Source organism: Lissotriton vulgaris, chromosome 1_1, assembly GCF_964263255.1.
Source record: "Lissotriton vulgaris chromosome 1_1, aLisVul1.2, whole genome shotgun sequence".
Taxonomy (NCBI): domain Eukaryota; kingdom Metazoa; phylum Chordata; class Amphibia; order Caudata; family Salamandridae; genus Lissotriton; species Lissotriton vulgaris.
Window position 1 is genome coordinate 439,105,495 of NC_141685.1, and position 18,886 is coordinate 439,124,380.

At 47.0% G+C, this 18,886-nt stretch overlaps 1 protein-coding gene across 1 annotated transcript in view; it reads right to left on the minus strand.

The window, feature by feature from the left end:
• LOC147747319 (FRAS1-related extracellular matrix protein 1-like) overlaps nucleotides 1–18,886 on the minus strand; it is a 1,022,199-nt gene that overhangs the window by 800,330 nt on the left and 202,983 nt on the right. Inside the window, exons 10-11 of the mRNA XM_086953165.1 lie at nucleotides 5,803–5,999; nucleotides 5,622–5,712 (exon numbers count right to left, since the gene is read on the minus strand). Of these exons, the coding sequence (XP_086809291.1) occupies nucleotides 5,622–5,712; nucleotides 5,803–5,999 (288 nt within the window). The remainder of the gene's footprint in view (nucleotides 1–5,621; nucleotides 5,713–5,802; nucleotides 6,000–18,886) is intronic.

An 18,886-nucleotide genomic window follows, 5' to 3' on the forward strand; every position in this document is an offset into this window, starting at 1 on the left:
GTGATTTTTAAGGAATATTATTGTATTTTTAAAAGTTGCACTTAGAAACTTTTTCAGTTGAAATTACCAATGTTATCCTACGGAAGGAAATTCGCTTTGCAGGTAACATATGTTCATGTTACTTTTGTAATCCAGTACTGGACTCCTAGGTTCAGCACTGGGATCTCTATTTAAACAGGTAAGTAATTACGTTTTGGTACTTGGTACGATTTTTAAAGAATATTTGTAGTTTGCAAAAATCGACACAGAGAAGAAATTTCACGGAAAAACAGTCAATGGTTTCCTATGGAAGAAAATTCAGGTTATTGGTAAGTACGGTTAAAATTACTTTTCAGGGTTTGTGCTGGGCTAAAAGGTGCAGCACTGAGGTCTCTCGTGATAACAGGTGAGTGAATCGAAATTCGGTGTTCGGCTGATTTTAGGTGAATATTTTAAAGTTCCAAAACTCCACACACAGAAGAATTTCCAAGTGAAACCAGTCAATGGTAGCCTATGGAAGAAAAGTGAATTATCGGCTTTTAGGTAAGTACTCGACTGGCAGAGTTAAGGTTCTGGGCTTAGACTCAGGGATCCTCCAGGGTCAGGTAGGTACAGTTGGTACACCCTCAGCGGCACAGTGGCAGCCCGGTGCAGAGGTAGTTATGCCCAATGTTATCCAATGAGAGGCAGGGGGCCTGCGGTTGGTGGCTGCTGGCTAGCAGGCCACGCGGCTGTGAGAGCTGGGCTTCTGGTCACTTGCTCAGGGCAAATGGGTAAGCAGGATAGGACCAAGGTTGCACTGCCAGAGGGACTCGGGCGGCTGGGTGCAGGGTGCTTTTGAGCCGTCGGGCGCTCAATGTTATTCAATGGAGATCTTGAAAAGGGAACAAAGGCTGCAGGCTCGGGGACAGAGGATCTTCTGGAGCGACCAACACTTCGAGGGGTAATTTGGGATCTTGTAGGATAGGTAGGCCCCCAGGAGTTGGGCACAGGGAGCCGTGGGGCACCCTGTGCAGGGGTATCTTTTAAGGTCGGGAAATCTTACTCCCTTCTGGTCGCGGTTGGAAGGGTCCCTTGTCCTGAGGCTGCAGGCATCGTCAAGTACATCAAGGAGAGTCCTTGGGCACTGGATTCCAGGTCAGAATCGCCGGGGGGACGTCCTCAGGGTCTTTGTTCACTCAGGCACAGGCCGGGCTTCGCGGGTGCAGAGTGTGCTGGATTCGCGGTTCCTGGCTGGCACCAGGGGTATTGTTGCTTGAGCAGAACCACTGCTCGTGGGAGTCCCGGTATTGGTAGAGTCACAAGGCAGTCCGGTCTTTTGGGGTTTTTGAGGTTGCTGACCACAGAAGAAGCCGGGGTTTTGCAGGAGCAGGTTTGAGGGTCGACAGGCCGGTAGGGCTGGGGTCAAGTCAGTTGGTGTCATCCTCTTCTTAGCAGCTGCACGGCAGGTCTTCTTGTTGCTTGATCTTCTTGCTTGTTTTGGTATTGGGAACTGCCGAAGGAAGGTTCACGGTGACCCTAAATACTAAATTTAGGGGTGTTACAGGTAGGGTGAGGGCAGGGACCAATAGGTCCATGTCCTGGTGTAGGTACACTGCCTAACCTGCCCCTCTCCTGTGGGAGGGGGGCAGGAGCCTAGCTGTGAGTGGGTAGGGCTCCCTATCCTCAAGATGGTGGTAGCCCGGAGTTGTGCTTCACCTCGCATCTCCAACCTGAGTGGTGGAGTTGGCACAGGCTGGCACACCCCGTTCCTGACGTAGAGTTTGACCGCCAGAGTGGGGATCAGAACTGGTGGGGACCAGTTGCTGAGTACAGTAAGTGGTCTGGAGAAGCTCACAAAGGCGGAATACCTTTGAAGCTTCCCCTGCCCATTCTGGGGGAGGAGGCTTGGCACCTCGTCCCAGGATGTGCATTGCTGCAGGCCCAATAGAGCGGGGGCTCACCACCCAGGGGTGTGGCAGCCTAGGCAGCCTCTCAGACAAGATGTGGATTGTAGGTTAGGTTTCAGGGGGCATCTCTAAGATTCCCTCTGTAGTGCATTTTACATTAACTCCCACACTGGCATCAGTGTGGGTTTAATGTGCTGAGAATTTTGAAATCAAACTTGTCAGTCTTCGGTGTAGCCGTTATGGTGCTGTGGAATTCATAATGACAACCTCCCAACACCATATACTCTTAATGTCATCACTGCACTTAAAGTGCCCAGGAATGGCCCTGGGTACTATAGGGGCACAGGGCTCATGCACCTGTTCCCCACACCACTGGCATAGGGCACCCAGCTGGAGGGGTGGCTGATGTATGCCAGGGCCGTGGGTTTGTGGGCATGGCACACAGGGGTGTGTGCCATGTCGGCTCTTTGTTTAGTTCTGCACCAGGACACTCAGCCTGCAAAAGCACTGTGTGTGCGTCAGGGTACAGGGTCCCTAAGGGTGGCAATAAGTGCTGCAGCCCTTAGGGGTCTTCTCTGGTCACAATGCCCTGGGTACCTAGGGTACCATTTACCAGGGGCTGACATGTGGCCAGAGATGCCAATTGGGTTTAGGCTTTAGTACAGTTTTTAGGGAAGAAACACAGGTCCTGGGTGTCTGATTGGCAGGGACCCAGGGCAAACCGAGGAAAAGTGCACCAGGTATCAGGCAAAAAATGGGCGGGGGTTCCTGCAACAGAAACCCATTTCCGTACAGCCTGCATCTAGAAATTTGGGCTGATCCATGTTAGGTGCATAAATGTGGCAATCATAAGATATTTACCCCTCAGCCTATCAATAAGCACCACATACTTACCCTCCATATCCACCTTTTTCTCCAAAATGTGGAACTACGTCCCTGGCCTAAGCCAAATGACAACCTCAGCAAAAGTTGAATAAGTGGTGTAAGTTGTGTCCCCATCAGCGCCTCTGCAGTGCAACCCTCTCCATCACTGTTAAGTCGTATTCTGCAGAAGGGCAATGTGGACCCCCCAACTCTGTAGCACTCGGACATGCTGTTAAGCCTCATTCCAAGAATTTACTTTATATCCAGTGAGTGTACATGCCATCATGTAAGTTAAACAGCATTAAACGCACTCCCGCATATGGCCCCCAACTAAAGCATGCATCCCAATGTGCATGCAGAAAACTCTCTGGGCTCAAGCAATAAACCCCCCTTTCAAACAATGACAAATCATAACAGATAAACCTTGTCCGAATCACAGGTGAACTATTAAGGACTGGGATAAAGAAGCCCACGTCAGGGTATGCCAGTCGGGCTCTGTAGGATCAGACAAAGTAACAGGGCACTCCACCAGCCCCATGCAACTACATATAGTACATCCGACCATGTTCGCATCTCGCAATCACCCCAGTTTATCAGCAGTCTAAGGTGGGATCCCTGGCAGTTCGGTACCAGAGGTGGTGTGCAGGGTGTAGTCAGACTCCAGCTCTGACACTGATGCACTTGAGGGCTCTCCTCCGTACTCTGGCTGGATTTCCACCCAAGCCACTCCAATGCTTGCCACCGCCACAGCCCGCAGGCGATCCCTCTGAGCCAGCTCCTTCAAAGGATCCCTCTATCTGCTTCAGGAGGCCCACCACACACAAATTGTCCATGCCTGCTCTGCTCTCTTCTTCCTCTGCTCTGTATTTTAGAGCACTCAGCTGCTTCATCACATCTGCCATTTGAGTTGTGAGGCCCCCCACTATGAGTTGCATATCACTGACAGTGCGCTCCATGGTCACTATGCGGTCCACTAATTTGCACTGGTTATCCCATAGGATACTCAGGTCAGCCGATTGCTCCCCTATGCTCCTTCCATCTTGTGCTGTGGCCCATAGTCAGAGGTGTATAGGGCTAGCACTGCCTTGTCTCCAGAGCAATGGGAGCTCCTCGATGTAGGTACAATGTTCCCAAACAGCTGGGCTCATTCACCGATACATTGGTTCCTCCGAAAGCAAAGGCACCATTGGGGCACGGCCTGGGCAGCTAGGCAGTTGCTGCTTATCCATATGTTGCAGCCTCGGTGTCCTGCTCCACTTCTCTCTGAGTGGCTGGCTTCTGATAAGGGCTGTATACTCTCCAGGCTGCACCATAACAGCCACAGCGGCATCGGAGGCCCCTGCTCTGGGCAGCATCAGCAAGCATTAACTAGGTCCACAGAGTAACTGGGCCACTTCCGCAGGTCCCCATCATGTGTAGGGGAGCTTCACAGTAGCTGGCAGATCAGCAAACCCTCACCCGATTGCAGCCGGTGCCACCATCTTGCAGCCGCACTTCACCAGCGGTATAAATCACTCCAGGCAGTCCCAATCGCTCACTGAATGGGACCCAGTCTACCCCAGAGGATTCACACAAGGCCCCCCTCCACTCGTCTCAGGGGCCGACACGACAGTTTTATTATTGAATGAGGCTGGATGGCGGCATAGCCTTGGGAGCTTGCCAGCTCTGCTGCTCACTCCATTGGCTCCAAGCGACCCCCCAAATCATATTTTTTATCTTTGGATCAATCTGCGCTGGCTACCAGATTATCTTCAAAATCCACTGTATTATCTTATCTCCACAATAAGCTAACAATTGAAGATGGTACACACACTACACGTTGCAAATGCTACTTGGACTGCTATTGTAAATCTCAAAAAGATAAAAGCATTAGCAATACCAATCGGTCTTGGTTTAATTTGCTAATACAGGGAAACACATTGAAACCCTTTCATTTTAAAGCTCCCTATCTGCACAATGCAGAATGGTCTTTGTTGAAGACTCTGTTGTCTTCATCACAATTGTCTTTTTGTTTCTATGGGAACTGAAGCTCAAGTAACATATGAGTCTTCAATAAAGTCATTCAATTATTGCAATACCATAGAAAAATTAAGAATTATAAAGTAGGGTTCCTTACTGCCCATGCTTCATTTTACACAGAAGCAAAAAGAGGTATGGTAGATAAGGTAAGGATTACAAACCAGCTTTTGTACATTGACTCAGCCCCTTCATCCTCCTCTCAGAACTGAACATTCACCTAGAAGATAGCACAGACCCAAATTTGATGCCTCTCTTAGGAAACCTCAGAAACCTCCACCTCACCTACCATGTGACCAGACTCACCCATGCTAGCAGATGACTCTTGGAACTGATTTTCATCTTCCTCAGCCATATCACATTTGAGAAGCCACAACTGATGACCTTGACAGACTAGGCCTCTTCAGGTTAGCATCTCCATCCCACACCACCACTGACCTACCACCATCAGATGTGCTTCTCTGCGTCCCGGACCGATCACACCCAGCCTACTGAAAGCCATCAAGACCTTCAACAGCTGGGCAAAGGCCACTCTATATATTTGTAAGGAGTAGGTCAAATTGACAAATGCACTGTCAAAAGTCAGACCTAAATATAACAAAATGCAAAACAAGTCCTCTCATCTATGCCTAAACTCTACAACTTTTTTGCTGGAGGCTATCAAATTCTCCTGATATGCCTATAGTTTTCTACATAGCACAGAATGTTTCACTTGAACTAATACCTCATAGAGGACAAACTTGCACCTCTCTTTAAAGCGATTCAATACAATGCTTAATGTTGCCTCAGATCTCAAGTCACACTCAGATGCCTGCCTGCTTGGTCTGCACTGAAACAAAGTTATAAAAATAAACAGATATTTTTTTTTCTTACCTGAGTAAAAGATTTCAATGAAGGAAGAGTGGGATCTTTTTGTACATTTTTAATTGTGTCTGTAAAAATTAATTTCCCCGCATCCTGTGTGCTGAAATGTTTAAGATAACAATATTACATCTTATTTTCATTTGTTTTAGAGTTTATTGAGATATTGATTTAAAAAACAACGTACACATACCTGGGCAAGGAAGGAGAAAAGCACGGTTTAGTAACTGTGTACAATAGCTGGTTATCTGGAGATTCGGTGTCTGTGAAGTGGAGATGGTTCTTTGTGATTGGCAGGATTTCAGTTTCTTTGATAACAAGATGCCGTGTAGTTCCTGTGACCTCTTTTGGTAACTGGTCTTTCACCGGCATGATGTGGATCATCACCAGCTATGGAGGAAAATATTTTTCAGGTATAAATAACTTATGACAATTATTGGAACAGGATTTGAGGGATACATTCTGTGACATTTGCACTGGGAAGAACTGCAGCAATTTTTCAACTTGCACTAGAGGGAAAGAACAAAGAACTTTGCACCAAGGAAGAGGGACTGTGCAGGATATGCCATGTGACCAGTCATGGAGACTGCTTCTTTTCCAGTGCAATTGCTAAGGCAGGAGCATACATTCCACCCTTCACCCCCAAAGTTGCAAATGCATGGAAAGCAACAGTCCGGCTGCGATGGCCTTCTGGTGTGATGCAAATTTAGTGTGCCATTCCAACTAGTACAACTTTGAATAGCTAAAGACGAACAAGGCCTTGGGCTAAATGGCACAGGCAACCTATTGTATCAGCAAGTCTGTGCATCGTGCACAAAGGGTTAGGTTGCTGCCGAGACAGCTACCACAGGGCCCTGCATTGCATAATTTAAGCAGGTGGTTGCAAGTGGGTGGGGCTCACTAGCATTCATTTTTGGTGCCCAGCACATATTTTTCTCAACAGACTTTGATCCAGAGAAAGACACACAATTGCACACAAGGAAAAAAGTCAGACAAACAGTGATAAAGGGAGCAAGCAGGGATGGCAAATAACCTGCAGGAGTCAGACAAAGAAACAGGAAGTGTCTGGTGATGAATGAAAGGGTCATGTATTGGAATTCGGACTACAGAGATATGGTATTCGGTACCTCAACTTTCTATAGGGCAGGTTGCAGGCTTCTGAGCACTGTTGGTCCAGACACCTGCCCAAGATGGTGACAAGTTAGTTTGAGAACTTAAATTGAGAGCATAGGCAAGTTTGGAGTTTGAGGAACATGGATGGCTAGTCTTTAAAATGAGAGTCATTTGCTGCTGCATAACTCATCCTAGCTCAGCCTGCCCGCAGTTCTATATCTTGCCATTCTTCAACTCTAGATTTTCTACAGGTTCTGTGAGGCCATTGTCCATGCACCAATGAAATACAAATTCAGGTTCGCACACTTCACCACGGTCATGTGGTGGAAACTAGGGGAGTTAAGATGGATAAGGAACCAGACATGGCAGGGGTTTAGTAAATGTATGCTCAAAGGCAGAGAACGTATTACAAAGAAACCTCATCTGATAAAATTGTTTTCCCTGACTTAAACTCAAATACCAATGTAACACTACTTGCGTCACCCATACCAAAGCTTCACTGTCAGGTTCGGGTCTCCAGATTCAAGAAATATACAAACAAATGGCTATCCATGCTCGCAAAAGAGCCCCAAAGGGTCCCCGAGCTGTTCCTGCATTCTTAGTTTACTTTGTGCTTTCTGTCCAACCAGTTAAGAAGTAAAGACATGTCCTTATCTATTTCCATCAGGTACTGGTAAAATAAGACGTTCCCTTAAATTTCCATTGAAATGTTTCACTAACTCTCAAAGAAAGCATAACAATCTCTGGCACAGTGCATTACACAATAAAACTAGGCTGAGTGACCTCCCATAATGTAGTTTGGGCAGAATCAACTCTCTCAAAATAAATCCCCCACTCACCTTTTTTTTTCGGTAAGTTTCCCCTGGTGTCTAGTAGGCTTTCTTACCCTATCTGGGCGATGACTGGGAGTAAGTTCCCTAAATCTGCCCCAGGGTGAGACAAAAACACAACTGAGGCTTTTATGTGGTGGGGGCACAGCTCAATGCCTGTGCTGCACCCTTAACTTTTCTTTCTTTTTTTCTCAATGGTGTCTATTGGAGGGCAGAAGAAAGACTGGTGGGGCATTCTGGAGTAGGGACATGGCTCAATGCCAGGATGGGCTGCTCCTAACCTCTCTTTTTCATGCTCTAGAATCTGGTGAGCTTTCTGCCCACATGTGGGACAGGCAACCAATTGACCCCAGACAAGCAGGAGGGTTATTTCTTCCTTTTTAATTTGGGGAGCACTTTACCATGCCCGTGGGACTGCTCACCCGCCCTCCCCAGTGTCTAGAGGGTGGAAGTGGATCGCTGCTTGGGATCGATCTCCTGCAGCAATCCCCAATCAGGGATCCACGAGGGAGAGGTACTATTGTAAAGGGGACATTTTACCTTTCCAGTGGCTCTTCTAGAGCTTGGATTGGTCCTCTGAGACTAAGATATGCCCTTGAGCACCAATCAAAGTGAAACCAGACATTGTCTAATGGTGTCAACTGGCTTCTCTTTCAAGTAGTGTGAAGTCGGTGGGCTTCATGTCACACTGATCCCAAAAAAATTATAATTTTGGGTGCAAGATAACCCCTTCCCACACGGTCCAACAATTTTTTTTAAAGGAACATTAATCTAGTGCTCACATGAGAAGGATTTTGTTTAGCACTGTTGTGAAGAACAACACTATGAAGGCATTGAGATGATGTGATGAGTTCTAGTTCATCCACTGAAGAAAAGCTGTTAAAGGATAAGAATATGTCATCAGTGCATGCAATGGACAATGCACCATGCACTATTTGCAGATGATGCCTCTTTTGGCAACGTACGTATTTCAAGGATCCAGCTGCATACTGCAATATCGTTCACCTATTGAAATACTCTACTCCAATAGTTTTCCTTACTGTCACCAAAAGAGCACTGTGCTAAAACATAACATTATCAAAGTTGGAGCAAAGAATTATAGATGACCAAGGCCCAGGAGTTTAATACATTTCTATACCTCTACTATGCAGGTACCAGACCTGAAAGAACCAAAATCTAATACCTGTTAGTCCGAGTCCGGGAAGTTGAAAATATTAATTCAAATTTATTTGAGAGGGATCTTGCTCAACAGACTAAAGATCAGCATAAGCTTTTTCAACGACAATATTTGAGTCATACAGAACATAGGTATTAACACTTTAATCAAATATCTTTTCAACACAATTGACTTTTGAGTCATTTACTAACATTTACCAGCTTTATTTCGACCCATGTAATAATTAGTTCTAATCTTTAGTAATGCACCCTATGCACTTAATGTTCGTTTTGTTTAAATAGGTTCAAATAGACTAGACTAGACAAAAATTATAGATGCAGTCAAATTTCAAGGTTTTAGGTCATAACATATGGCTTTTTGACTAGCCTAGACTAAAATTAAAGGTGGGATTACAATTCCAGATTTTAGGTCATAGCACATGGCTTTTTGATTGAAACAATCACATCATTGGCTACGTAATTGTGCTTCTATGCCCATTTCTAGATGAGTCACTCTTGAACAGAATTTGCTATCTCTTGAAACTAAAAGAATAAAACAAAATAAAAAGACTAAAGTGATGTTATAGTTATCTCTGGTGATAATATCTTACTTCACATTAAACAACCTAAGAAATTCACTGAAAAAGCAAAAATGTAATTGATGTTATAGTAGAGGTGAAAATTTCTTTTGAAAACTACTGAAATTCACCAGGTATAGTTACTGAAGTAACTATAATTTATACCCACACAAAGCGCAGTGAGGTCTTCAAAGATCTTGTCCGTGATGCTACTAATGATGTCATAGAACATCTAATGAGTGATGTAATATTTGAGGTCATAAGCAGTGCTAGGGCGAGTAAAGAGAATCTCTAGAGAAAAGACCACCACTGAATTACATTGGGAATCATATTTTAGAAATATGTTCACCTACATTGTTATGGGACAGATTTTGGCTTAGAAAATATATTCATTCTCCAAGACTGCTTTAATTACTGAAACTGCATTCTTTGCATATAACAGCCTTTTCTTGAGCTCCTCCCTCATGTGAACACCTGTGGGCTTTATATAGGTCTTTGGAAGAATAACCCCAAATCTCCCAGGCCGTCCTGGATTTAGAAAACCTTTGGAAGCAAGATCAATCCCCCTCTTGTTCCCACAAGGGGTTCCTTGTAGCTGCGCCTTTTTTGATGCCATGCCCCTTTAAGTTCGCTCTGCCTCCTTTTTCCTGCATGCTTTAGTAATAATGGCAAATCGTCCCACAGGCTCCCAGACTCCAAATTATCCTTTCCAGTTCCGTATTCACCTATCAACCGTGGTTGGATCCCTTGCCACGCTTTCAATTTCACCACACTGACCAAAGAAGTCGACAATGACTACCCTGGCGCTTGCAGCATCTGCACTCTCCTTGCGTCAGATTGAACTATCGATGATATGGATTCTGGTTAGCATTATGGAATCTAACTCCTGACCTCTTGAACACACCCAGTTACAGTCTTGCTGTTTGTTCGGTGTCTCCATTTTCCTTCTTACAATAGATTGTAGATCCAATTAATTATGATAGCTCATTAATTAATATTTTCTAAGCTTCTATTATATTTATAGCATTCATAACATGTCATAGTTAATTCTATTGCAAATGTATTTATACTCAAAAAATCAAAGGAGGGAGTGAAGAAGAAAAAGGCAGAATCGTCCTCCTCTTGATAATGTTATCCAACATAGGGATTCTACCCTGTATCATGTGAATATATATGTGAATATATATGCACCCGACGAGTCATGAGAAGGTACTTCCTTTGGTGATAGTGCTCCTTCCAGCATTGTCTATTTGAAGGCACCCAACACCGCTTGTGTGAGCTCATGGAGCAATAACGATTGCATTCTAAAGTTCTTAAGATATACAAGTGGTACCCATCCGCCTTAACTGCATCCTCCTCAATGTACAGTTCCTCCACAAACATGCCACAGAAATTTGGGACCTCCTCGACGCCTCCTCTCCTGACAATGCTTTCCTCACAGAAACATGGACCAACCCCTGCTCTGGACTAGATATTACCATCTCCATCCCCAACAGCTAAAAGATCACCCACAAGCACTGAGTGGGAGGAGGCATCTCCATCGCTGACAAAAGCAAGCTCTGACTAACCATGCACTCCAGTGATGACTATGGAACACCTCCACTTCCAGATCCAGACCAACACCACACTCCACGCAACCCTTGTCTACAGGCCCTCCAGCCCGACCCACCTTCACTGATGCCATTATAGACCTCATCGCACCCCAGGCTCGAGCATTCTCTGACTGCATTTTATTTTTTATTTTATTTTGAAAGTTTTATAGAGCGCGAACAAGATCCTGGCGGATATCAGAGCGCTATACAGTCAATAAATGTTACATAAACATAAAAGAAAAAGAAGAGCAGATCAATACCAAACATATGTACAGTGGCGTATTATACAAGGACGAACAAAGTAAGATGCGATATACAGTCTGTCTTGTAGTGTGAGACCGAGGGTCAGTATAATGTCAAGATTGCTTACTTCTATGTATCATATTCATGTGAATTTGACCATGAGGATGGCTTTTACTTCATTTTTGAATGAGGCCATGGAAGGGTTGAGTCTGGTTTCTGGGGGTAAGGCATTCCAAATGTTGGGTGCCATCCCAGGGAAGGATCGGTTATATGTTTTTTTCTTATTGAATTTTTGAGGTTGCAGAAGTCGTTTTTCAGAATTTCTTGAGGGTCTGACCCCCCCGAGATTGTCAGCTTCTGTGCCAAGTAGCTGGTCGCCTTGTGATGCATGGCTTTGTGCGTCATGCATGCTATTTTCAGATGAATACGGGCTTCCAAGGGTAACCAGTTCAGGAGTTGTAGATCAGGGGAAATGTGGGAGCTTCGTTTAGAACCAGTTATGAGTCTTGCTGCTGCATTGATTGAGGCTCGTAATGAAGCTGTAGACGTTTTGGGTAGTCCGCACAGAGAGACACGTCCGTATTCTACTCTAGGGATAGTTCGAGCTTGTACTGCTTGCTTGAAGTCATTGGGTGGCAGGGAGGGTGTCATTTTCTGCAGTGTGTGTATCTGGAAGTTTGCTCCCTTTGTAGCACTACTGACATGTTTTTGCATGTTAAGGTTGCTGTTCAATGTTATTCCCAGTGACTTCGCTGAGTCCACAATGGAGGGTTGGACATTGAGCGCCGTAATGTGTTTGAGCCAATCTTGCATTTTGGGGATTTGTGCGGGTGGAGCTATTAGAAGGAATTGAGTCTTTAGGGCATTCAGTTTGAGATGATTTTCTGCTAGCCAGGCTTGGGTAATTCTGAGCGTTGTGTTAAGCACATTGATGTCCTCTAGGGTGTGGATCTTAAGGTATAGTTGTGTGTCGTCTGTGTACATGTGATATTGCACGTTGGAGGCTTGTAGAATTTCAGTGAGTGGTTCCATGCAGAGATTAAACAGTGTAGGGGATAGTGAGGAGCCTTGTGGGACTCCCATTGTCACTGGGACTGGTTTGGACAAGAATTTATTGACTTTGAATTGTTGTGTCCGATTTTGGAGAAATGAGGTAAACCAACTTAGTACTGCCCCTGATAGACCCATTCTGTGTTCCAGGAGGTTTAAGAAGTTTAGTTTTCATGTTTGACCTTGACGAAGGCTGAGGAGAGGTCTAGAAGGATGAGTAAACAGGAGCATTTTGGTCGAGGATTTGCAATGCATCGTCAATTATGTGAATCATGGCTGATTCAGTGCTATGACCTGCCCGAAAGCCGGATTGGTGTTTGTTAAGGAGGTCGACGTGATTGATATGCTTTGTTAGTTGTAGATGCACACATTTTTCCAGGAGCCATGGCTAAGGTTGGAATATTGGAGATAGGGCGGTAGTTGTTTAGGTCCGCAGGATCTGCCATGGGCTTCTTTAGAATGGGTGATACTTGACCTACTTTGAGGAAATCTGGGATGCAACCTGGTTTGAGTGAACAGTTTATGATCTTGGACCAGAGAGGTAGAAGCAGAGGAGTTAGGTCTTTGACTGCATTTGCAGGAAGCGGGTCAGCGAAGTGATTGGCCGGGTTCAGGGCACTGAGGATTTTGCCAACGTTTTCTTCGGAGTAGGTGGTAAATGAAGACCAGGTTGCATAGTTTTTTCGGTTAGGCTTTGAAGTGAGTTGACATGATGCAGTAGGGAGTGCTGGGGGGCTTTGTGGGTGCGATTTTATGTGTAAGGCTAAATCAAGTAGGAGGTCGTTCTTGATGGTGTCGGTCTTCCGAGTGAAGAAGCTGGAGACCTCTTCACAATTTGGCTGTGGGCACGTTATGTCTTGTGGACAATGAGGTGCCTCCATGGATTGTGTTTTGATGAGTTCGAAAAGTTTTCTGGGACGATTTCTTGCCTGGTCAAGTTGTAGGCTGAAAAAGTCGGCTTTAGTGTACTTGGTCTTACGGAAATAGGCATTTCTCTTTGTTCTGAAGGATTTTGAGGTGATTGGTGGATGGCTCGATCTCCAGGCACGTTCAGAAGTTCTGAGTGAGCGCCTGTCCTCATTGAGTATTCCGTTGTACCAAGGTTTGGAATCTTTTATGGAGGGTCTATTTAATTGAAGAGGAGGGGCCTCATCAATTATCGAGGTCATGGCAGAAAGGTAATGATTGGTGAGAACATGTACATCGGAAGATCCGGCAGGGGGTAAGAGCCGGTTGTAACAGGAGAATGGCAGGGTATTGGGGTCGATTTTTTCAGGTCTCTTTTCCACATTTTTGTTATTGTGGATTGAACTGAGTTTAGTTTCAAAGTTTCCTTAATGGTGAAGGTGATAATGTGATGGTCTGACCAATCACACGGTTGGATCGACTCCAGTTGAATGGAGTCTTTTTTAGAGATTATTAGGTCCAGGATCGAACCTTTTTCGTTAGTGGGAGAGTTGCAAAATTGAGTTAGGTCTAGGTCAACTAGGAAGTTTTTGAGACTGTTAACCACTGTGTCGTTGTGATCATCCCAGTGGAGATTGAAGTCTCCAAGGATTATTTGAGTATTTGGTCTCCCCGTGTTCGAGGATACCATGTCAATGAAATGTTCGGTGAACGTGAGGTTCCCACCTGGAGGGTGATAGATGATGTGCAGAGAGCAGATAGGTTTGCCATTACTGGTGATGTTCAGACATATGTATTCACAAGATAGGAATGCAGGGGAAATGGCTCTGTTTACTGAAATATTACTGCGATGGGTGCAGGCGATACCATCCCCTGACTGACCAGTTCTGTCTAGTCTGATGATGTTGTAATTGGGTGGTACTAGAATGTCAATGATTGGTGTGGAGAATTCCTTTTAACCAGGTTTCAGTTAGCATTATTATGTCTGGTTCTTGGTTGAGGATGAGATCGGCTATGTCTGCTCGTACTCGGAGACCTCAACTTCTACCTGGACAACCTCAGCGACCAGAACACCAGCTCCATCCTGGAGAACCTCACCAACATTGAACTCAAGCAGCTAGTCACTGCACTGACGCACCCAGCTGGTCACATGCTCGACCCCATCTTCTCCTCCAGCGGGAACATCAGCTACAGCCACACCACCGAACTGTCATTGACAGACCACCACAGCGTACACCTCACCTACGACACGCCCAACGTACACCATGTCATCATCACCCCCAGCCACAGCTGGAACAAGGCCACTGAAGAACTCCTCATCAACTCACTCAGCACAACCACTCCGCCAACGCCCAGGGATGCCAGTACCGCAGCATGCAACATCTACCAATGGATCTCCAACTGTGCCGAAACACTGGCCCCCACCAAGAGTAGACCAGGCAAACAATGCACCAAAGCGGCCAGCTGGTTCACACCCACCCTCCACGAGTCCAGTCACGCCTGCAGACGTCTTGAAAAGAAATAGAGGAGCACCGAAACCCTGGAAAGAAATGCGTTACTTACCTGTAACAGCAGTTATCCAGTATTGGTGTCTTTCATAGATTCACATGCCTGAATCATTCCCCGTCGTCGAGACGGGAGCCTCCGGTAAATAAAAAAGGAATGTCCATAGACATACATAGAGAAAAAGGGTCTAAGGGCCTCCCCTTAGTAGCCTTTCCTTGTCCTTATGTAAAAAGGACCAAACTCTCACAGTCAGCCAATCAGCTCCGACCTCCCTCTAGAACCTTCCTGGGAGGAGCCTCAGTCCCTCAGATTTTCGTACGCACCCAGCTAGGTTGGCGTAATATAGTCCGAGAGGGAAGTGAGTCCTTCCAAGGGAGGCGGGAGGGTTGCATGTGAATCTATGAAAGACACCAATACTGGATAACTGCTGTTACAGGTAAGTAACGCATTTCTTATCCAGTATTAGGGGTGTCTTTCATAGATTCACATGCCTGAATCAGAATAGCTAGCAATCATAGTAGCACATTTGTAAAGTAGAGTTGCTCTGCCGTCATGTTAGATAATGCATATAATATCATACAACAAGGAGACAGCATAGATAGAATATCAACAGAGCAAGAATGTGCATACCTGGAAGGCGGGATGTAGGAAGGCTCACCTTACTGAAAGAGATGGCGAAGCACCGCCTGGCCCACTGCCGCATCCTTCTGGAGTTCGATATCCAGGCAGTAGTGTCTGGAGAAAGTATGCGGTGACTTCCAGGTCGCCGCTCTACAGATGTCCAGGATCGGCACTCCAGCAAACAGTGCTGTTGACGTGGACATCGCCCTGGTGGAATGAGCAGTAACATGATCATTCAAAGGCCGGCCGGCCTTGTCGTGGCAGAATGAAATCGCAGAGGAGATCCATCTGGAGATGCTTTGCTTCGTGAGAGGCAGGCCCATTCGCGGTCTGCTGTATGCCACGAACAGTTGCGAAGATTTCCTGAGAGCCTTAGTCTTGTCCAGGTAGAACTTTAGGCATCTCATAAGGTCCAAAGAATGCAGCGATCTTTCCGCTGCTGTTGAAGGGTTGGCAAAGAAGGACTTAAGGACTATTGGTTCATTGAGATGAAAGTCCGAAGGTACTTTTGGAATGAACTTAGGGTTTGGTCGTAGTATCACCCTGTCCTGTCTGAATTGCATATATGGTTCCTGAATGGACAAAGCTTGCAGCTCGCTAACCCTTCTGGCAGATGTTAGAGCGAGCAAGAGCGCTGTCTTCCATGAGATGTGTTTAAGAGATGCCCGATGAATGGGCTCAAACGGGTGACGCATGAGTTGGTTGAGTACCAGATTAAGCTGCCACGTAGGCGGTACTTTCCGAGGCCTCGGAAAGGATCTGTAGAGCCCCTTTAGGAATTGCTTGACCAGCCGACTTGACCACAGAGAAGGCCCTGTGACAGTTCTGGTGAACCTCGAGATAGCCGCCAGGTGAACCTTGATGGACGCATGCGCTAGTCCCGACTGAGCCAAATGCAGGAGGTATGGTAATATCTGTTCAGGGGTGATGGCGAGGGGCCGTAGGCCCTGGTCCGAACACCAAATGCAGAACCTCTTCCATTTGAGAGTGTAGGTTTTGTTCGTACTGTCCGCCCTTGCTTTAGCTAATACATCCCTGCAGTCTTGTGGGATATTCAGGCCACCGAACTCTCTGTGCTCAGGAGCCAGGCCGATAATTTGAGCGATTGGAGGTTCGGGTGCTGTACTTGCCCGTTGGACATCGTCAGGAGGTTCGGGTGTTGTTTCAGGCGAATCGGTGATCTGATGGAGAGTCGAAGCAGATCCGAGAACCAGTGTTGCCTCGGCCAGAACGGGGCAATTAGGATCAGGGTACAGGGCTCCACCTTCATCTTCCTGGGGAGCTGCGGGATCATCGGGAATGGAGGAAAAGCGTATGCAAAGGCGCTGAACCATCCGATGGAAAATGCATTTCCTAGTGACCCTTGTTGGGGATGCCAACTTGCGTAGCTTGGGCATTTGGCGTTCCCCTTGGTGGCAAATAAGTCGATGTTCGGGACTCCCCATAGAGAGAAGATGTGAGTGAGAGCGCTGTCGGAAAGTTCCCACTCGTGGGAGAGGGATTTTTGCCTGCTCAGGGCGTCCGCGATGGTATTGTCCTTTCCTGGGACATATTCCGCTTTGAGCGGGATTCCGTGCAGCACCAGCCAGTTCCAGATCTTTTGCGATTCGCGTGAGAGAGAGAGCGAACGCGTTCCCCCTTGTTTGTTGAGATAGTGCATCGTCGTGGTGTTGTCTGTCCTGACGAGCACCGGGGAATTCTGGATGCGTGGCAGGAAGGCCTGGAGAGCTAGATACACGGCTATCAGCTCCAAAAGGTTTATATGGAGCGATTTTTCCTGAGCGTCCCATTTGCCGCTGATCCGAAGGTCCTGGAGAACAGCGCCCCATCCCTCTAGGGAGGCGTCTGTGGTTATCACTAGAGGTGATGCTGGAAGGAGAAACGGTAACCCTACAGTTAGATTCTTGCGACGTTTCCACCATTGCAGACCTTTGGACATTTTTGGTGTGATCCGAATAATGTCTTCGAAGGAGCCAGTACTTTGAGTCCATTGGCTCGCGAGTGCCTCCTGCAAGGGGCGCATTCTGAGCCTGCAGTGCGGGATGAGGAGTATGCAGGAAGACATCATCCCTAGGAGGGAGGTGTAAGTCCGAACTTTTAGGTGTGTCTTTGCCGCCACAGCCGTGGCCAGAGATAAGATCTTGTCCGTCCTCTCCTTCGAGGGGAAGGCTCTTGTGCACTTCGTGTCCAAGGTGGCCCCTAGGAAGGTAATTTTCGTTGAGGGGACCATGCAGGATTTTTTGAGATTGAGTGTTAGTCCCAGCCTCTGAAAAAGATTGGTGCAGGCGTTGGAGGATTCGGCTGCGTCTCCAGGTGAGGGTGCTTTCACCAGCCAATCGTCTAGGTAGGGGAAGACTTGGTGACCCAGTTGACGTAGGAAGGCTGCCACCGGTGCAAGGCACTTCGTGAAAATCCGCGGCGCGGACTTGAGGCCGAATGGCAGGACTTTGAACTGATAGTGACGGCCCGCCACCTCGAACCTCAGGAACTTCCGGTGACTTCTGAGGACGGGGATGTGGTAGTAGGCATCCTGGAGATCTAGGGATGTCATGAAATCTCCTCTTTCTAGAATGCCCAGAATTTCTTGAATCGTCACCATCCTGAACGGTTGGCTCCGTAGGAAGGCGTTGAGCGCCCGGAGATCCAGGATGGGCCTCCACTTGTTCTCTTTTTGTTGTACAAGAAAGAAGTGGGAGTAAAATCCCTTCCCCTTTGAGGATGCTGGCACTCTTTTGATTGCTCCCTTCTGTAGCATTGTCGAAAGTTCCTTGAGAAGCAGGCGCAGGTGTTTGTGCGTCCGTCTGCGTGGAGGTGTATGGGGAGCGATGGAGGTGAATTCGAGAGAATGTCTGAATCGAATAATTTGAAGAACCCACCGGTCCGTGGTGATGTACTGCCAATTGGTGAGGAAATGGGTCAGTTTTCCTCCAATTTGAAAGGATGGAGAGGGTGGTTGGACTGGCTGGAGTAATCGGTCACTGGCGGCCGCCAGCGCCCCTCTTGGTATTTTTACCTCTGTAGCTAGATCTTCCAAACGAAGATTGGCGGCTTTGCTGCTGTTTGTTTTGGTATTGGCCTTTGTGATTGTATGAATACGAGGACCTGTTCTGATAGGAACCTCGATAAGAGGACTGACCTCTGGATCTGTTGCCCCGAAAGGACTGGTTTCTGGACTGCAGAGTGCCCAGTGCCCTTGCCGTGTCTGTGTCCTTCTTAATGGCCTGCAGTGCTTCGTCGATTTTTTCTCCAAAAAGGTGCTGTCCGTCGAAGGGCATGTCTAGAACCTTCGATTGTACTTCCTGGCGGAATGATGTCGCTCTCAGCCATCCTTGACGTCGTAGGACTGCAGCCCCCGCAAGCTGACGGAAGCCTGTCATGGCTGCGTCGATAGCACAGTCAATTAGTTCCGCTGCTGAAGATTGACCCTCCGCCAGGAGCGCCTTTACCTCACCCTGGACTGCGTCAGGCAGTTCCTTCACGTAAGGGGCTATGTCCTCCCAGAGTTGGCGATTGTAACGCCCCAACAAGGCAATGGAGTTGGCCACCTTGATGGTCATGGCCGATGTGGTTGTGAAGCGCTTTCCAATCGTGTCAAGTTTCCTGCCCTCCTTGTCCGGGGGAGCGGACAGTGGTGAGGGAGGGTTGCGGGAGTGTTTCTGGGCCGCCTGTGTCACCACCGAGTC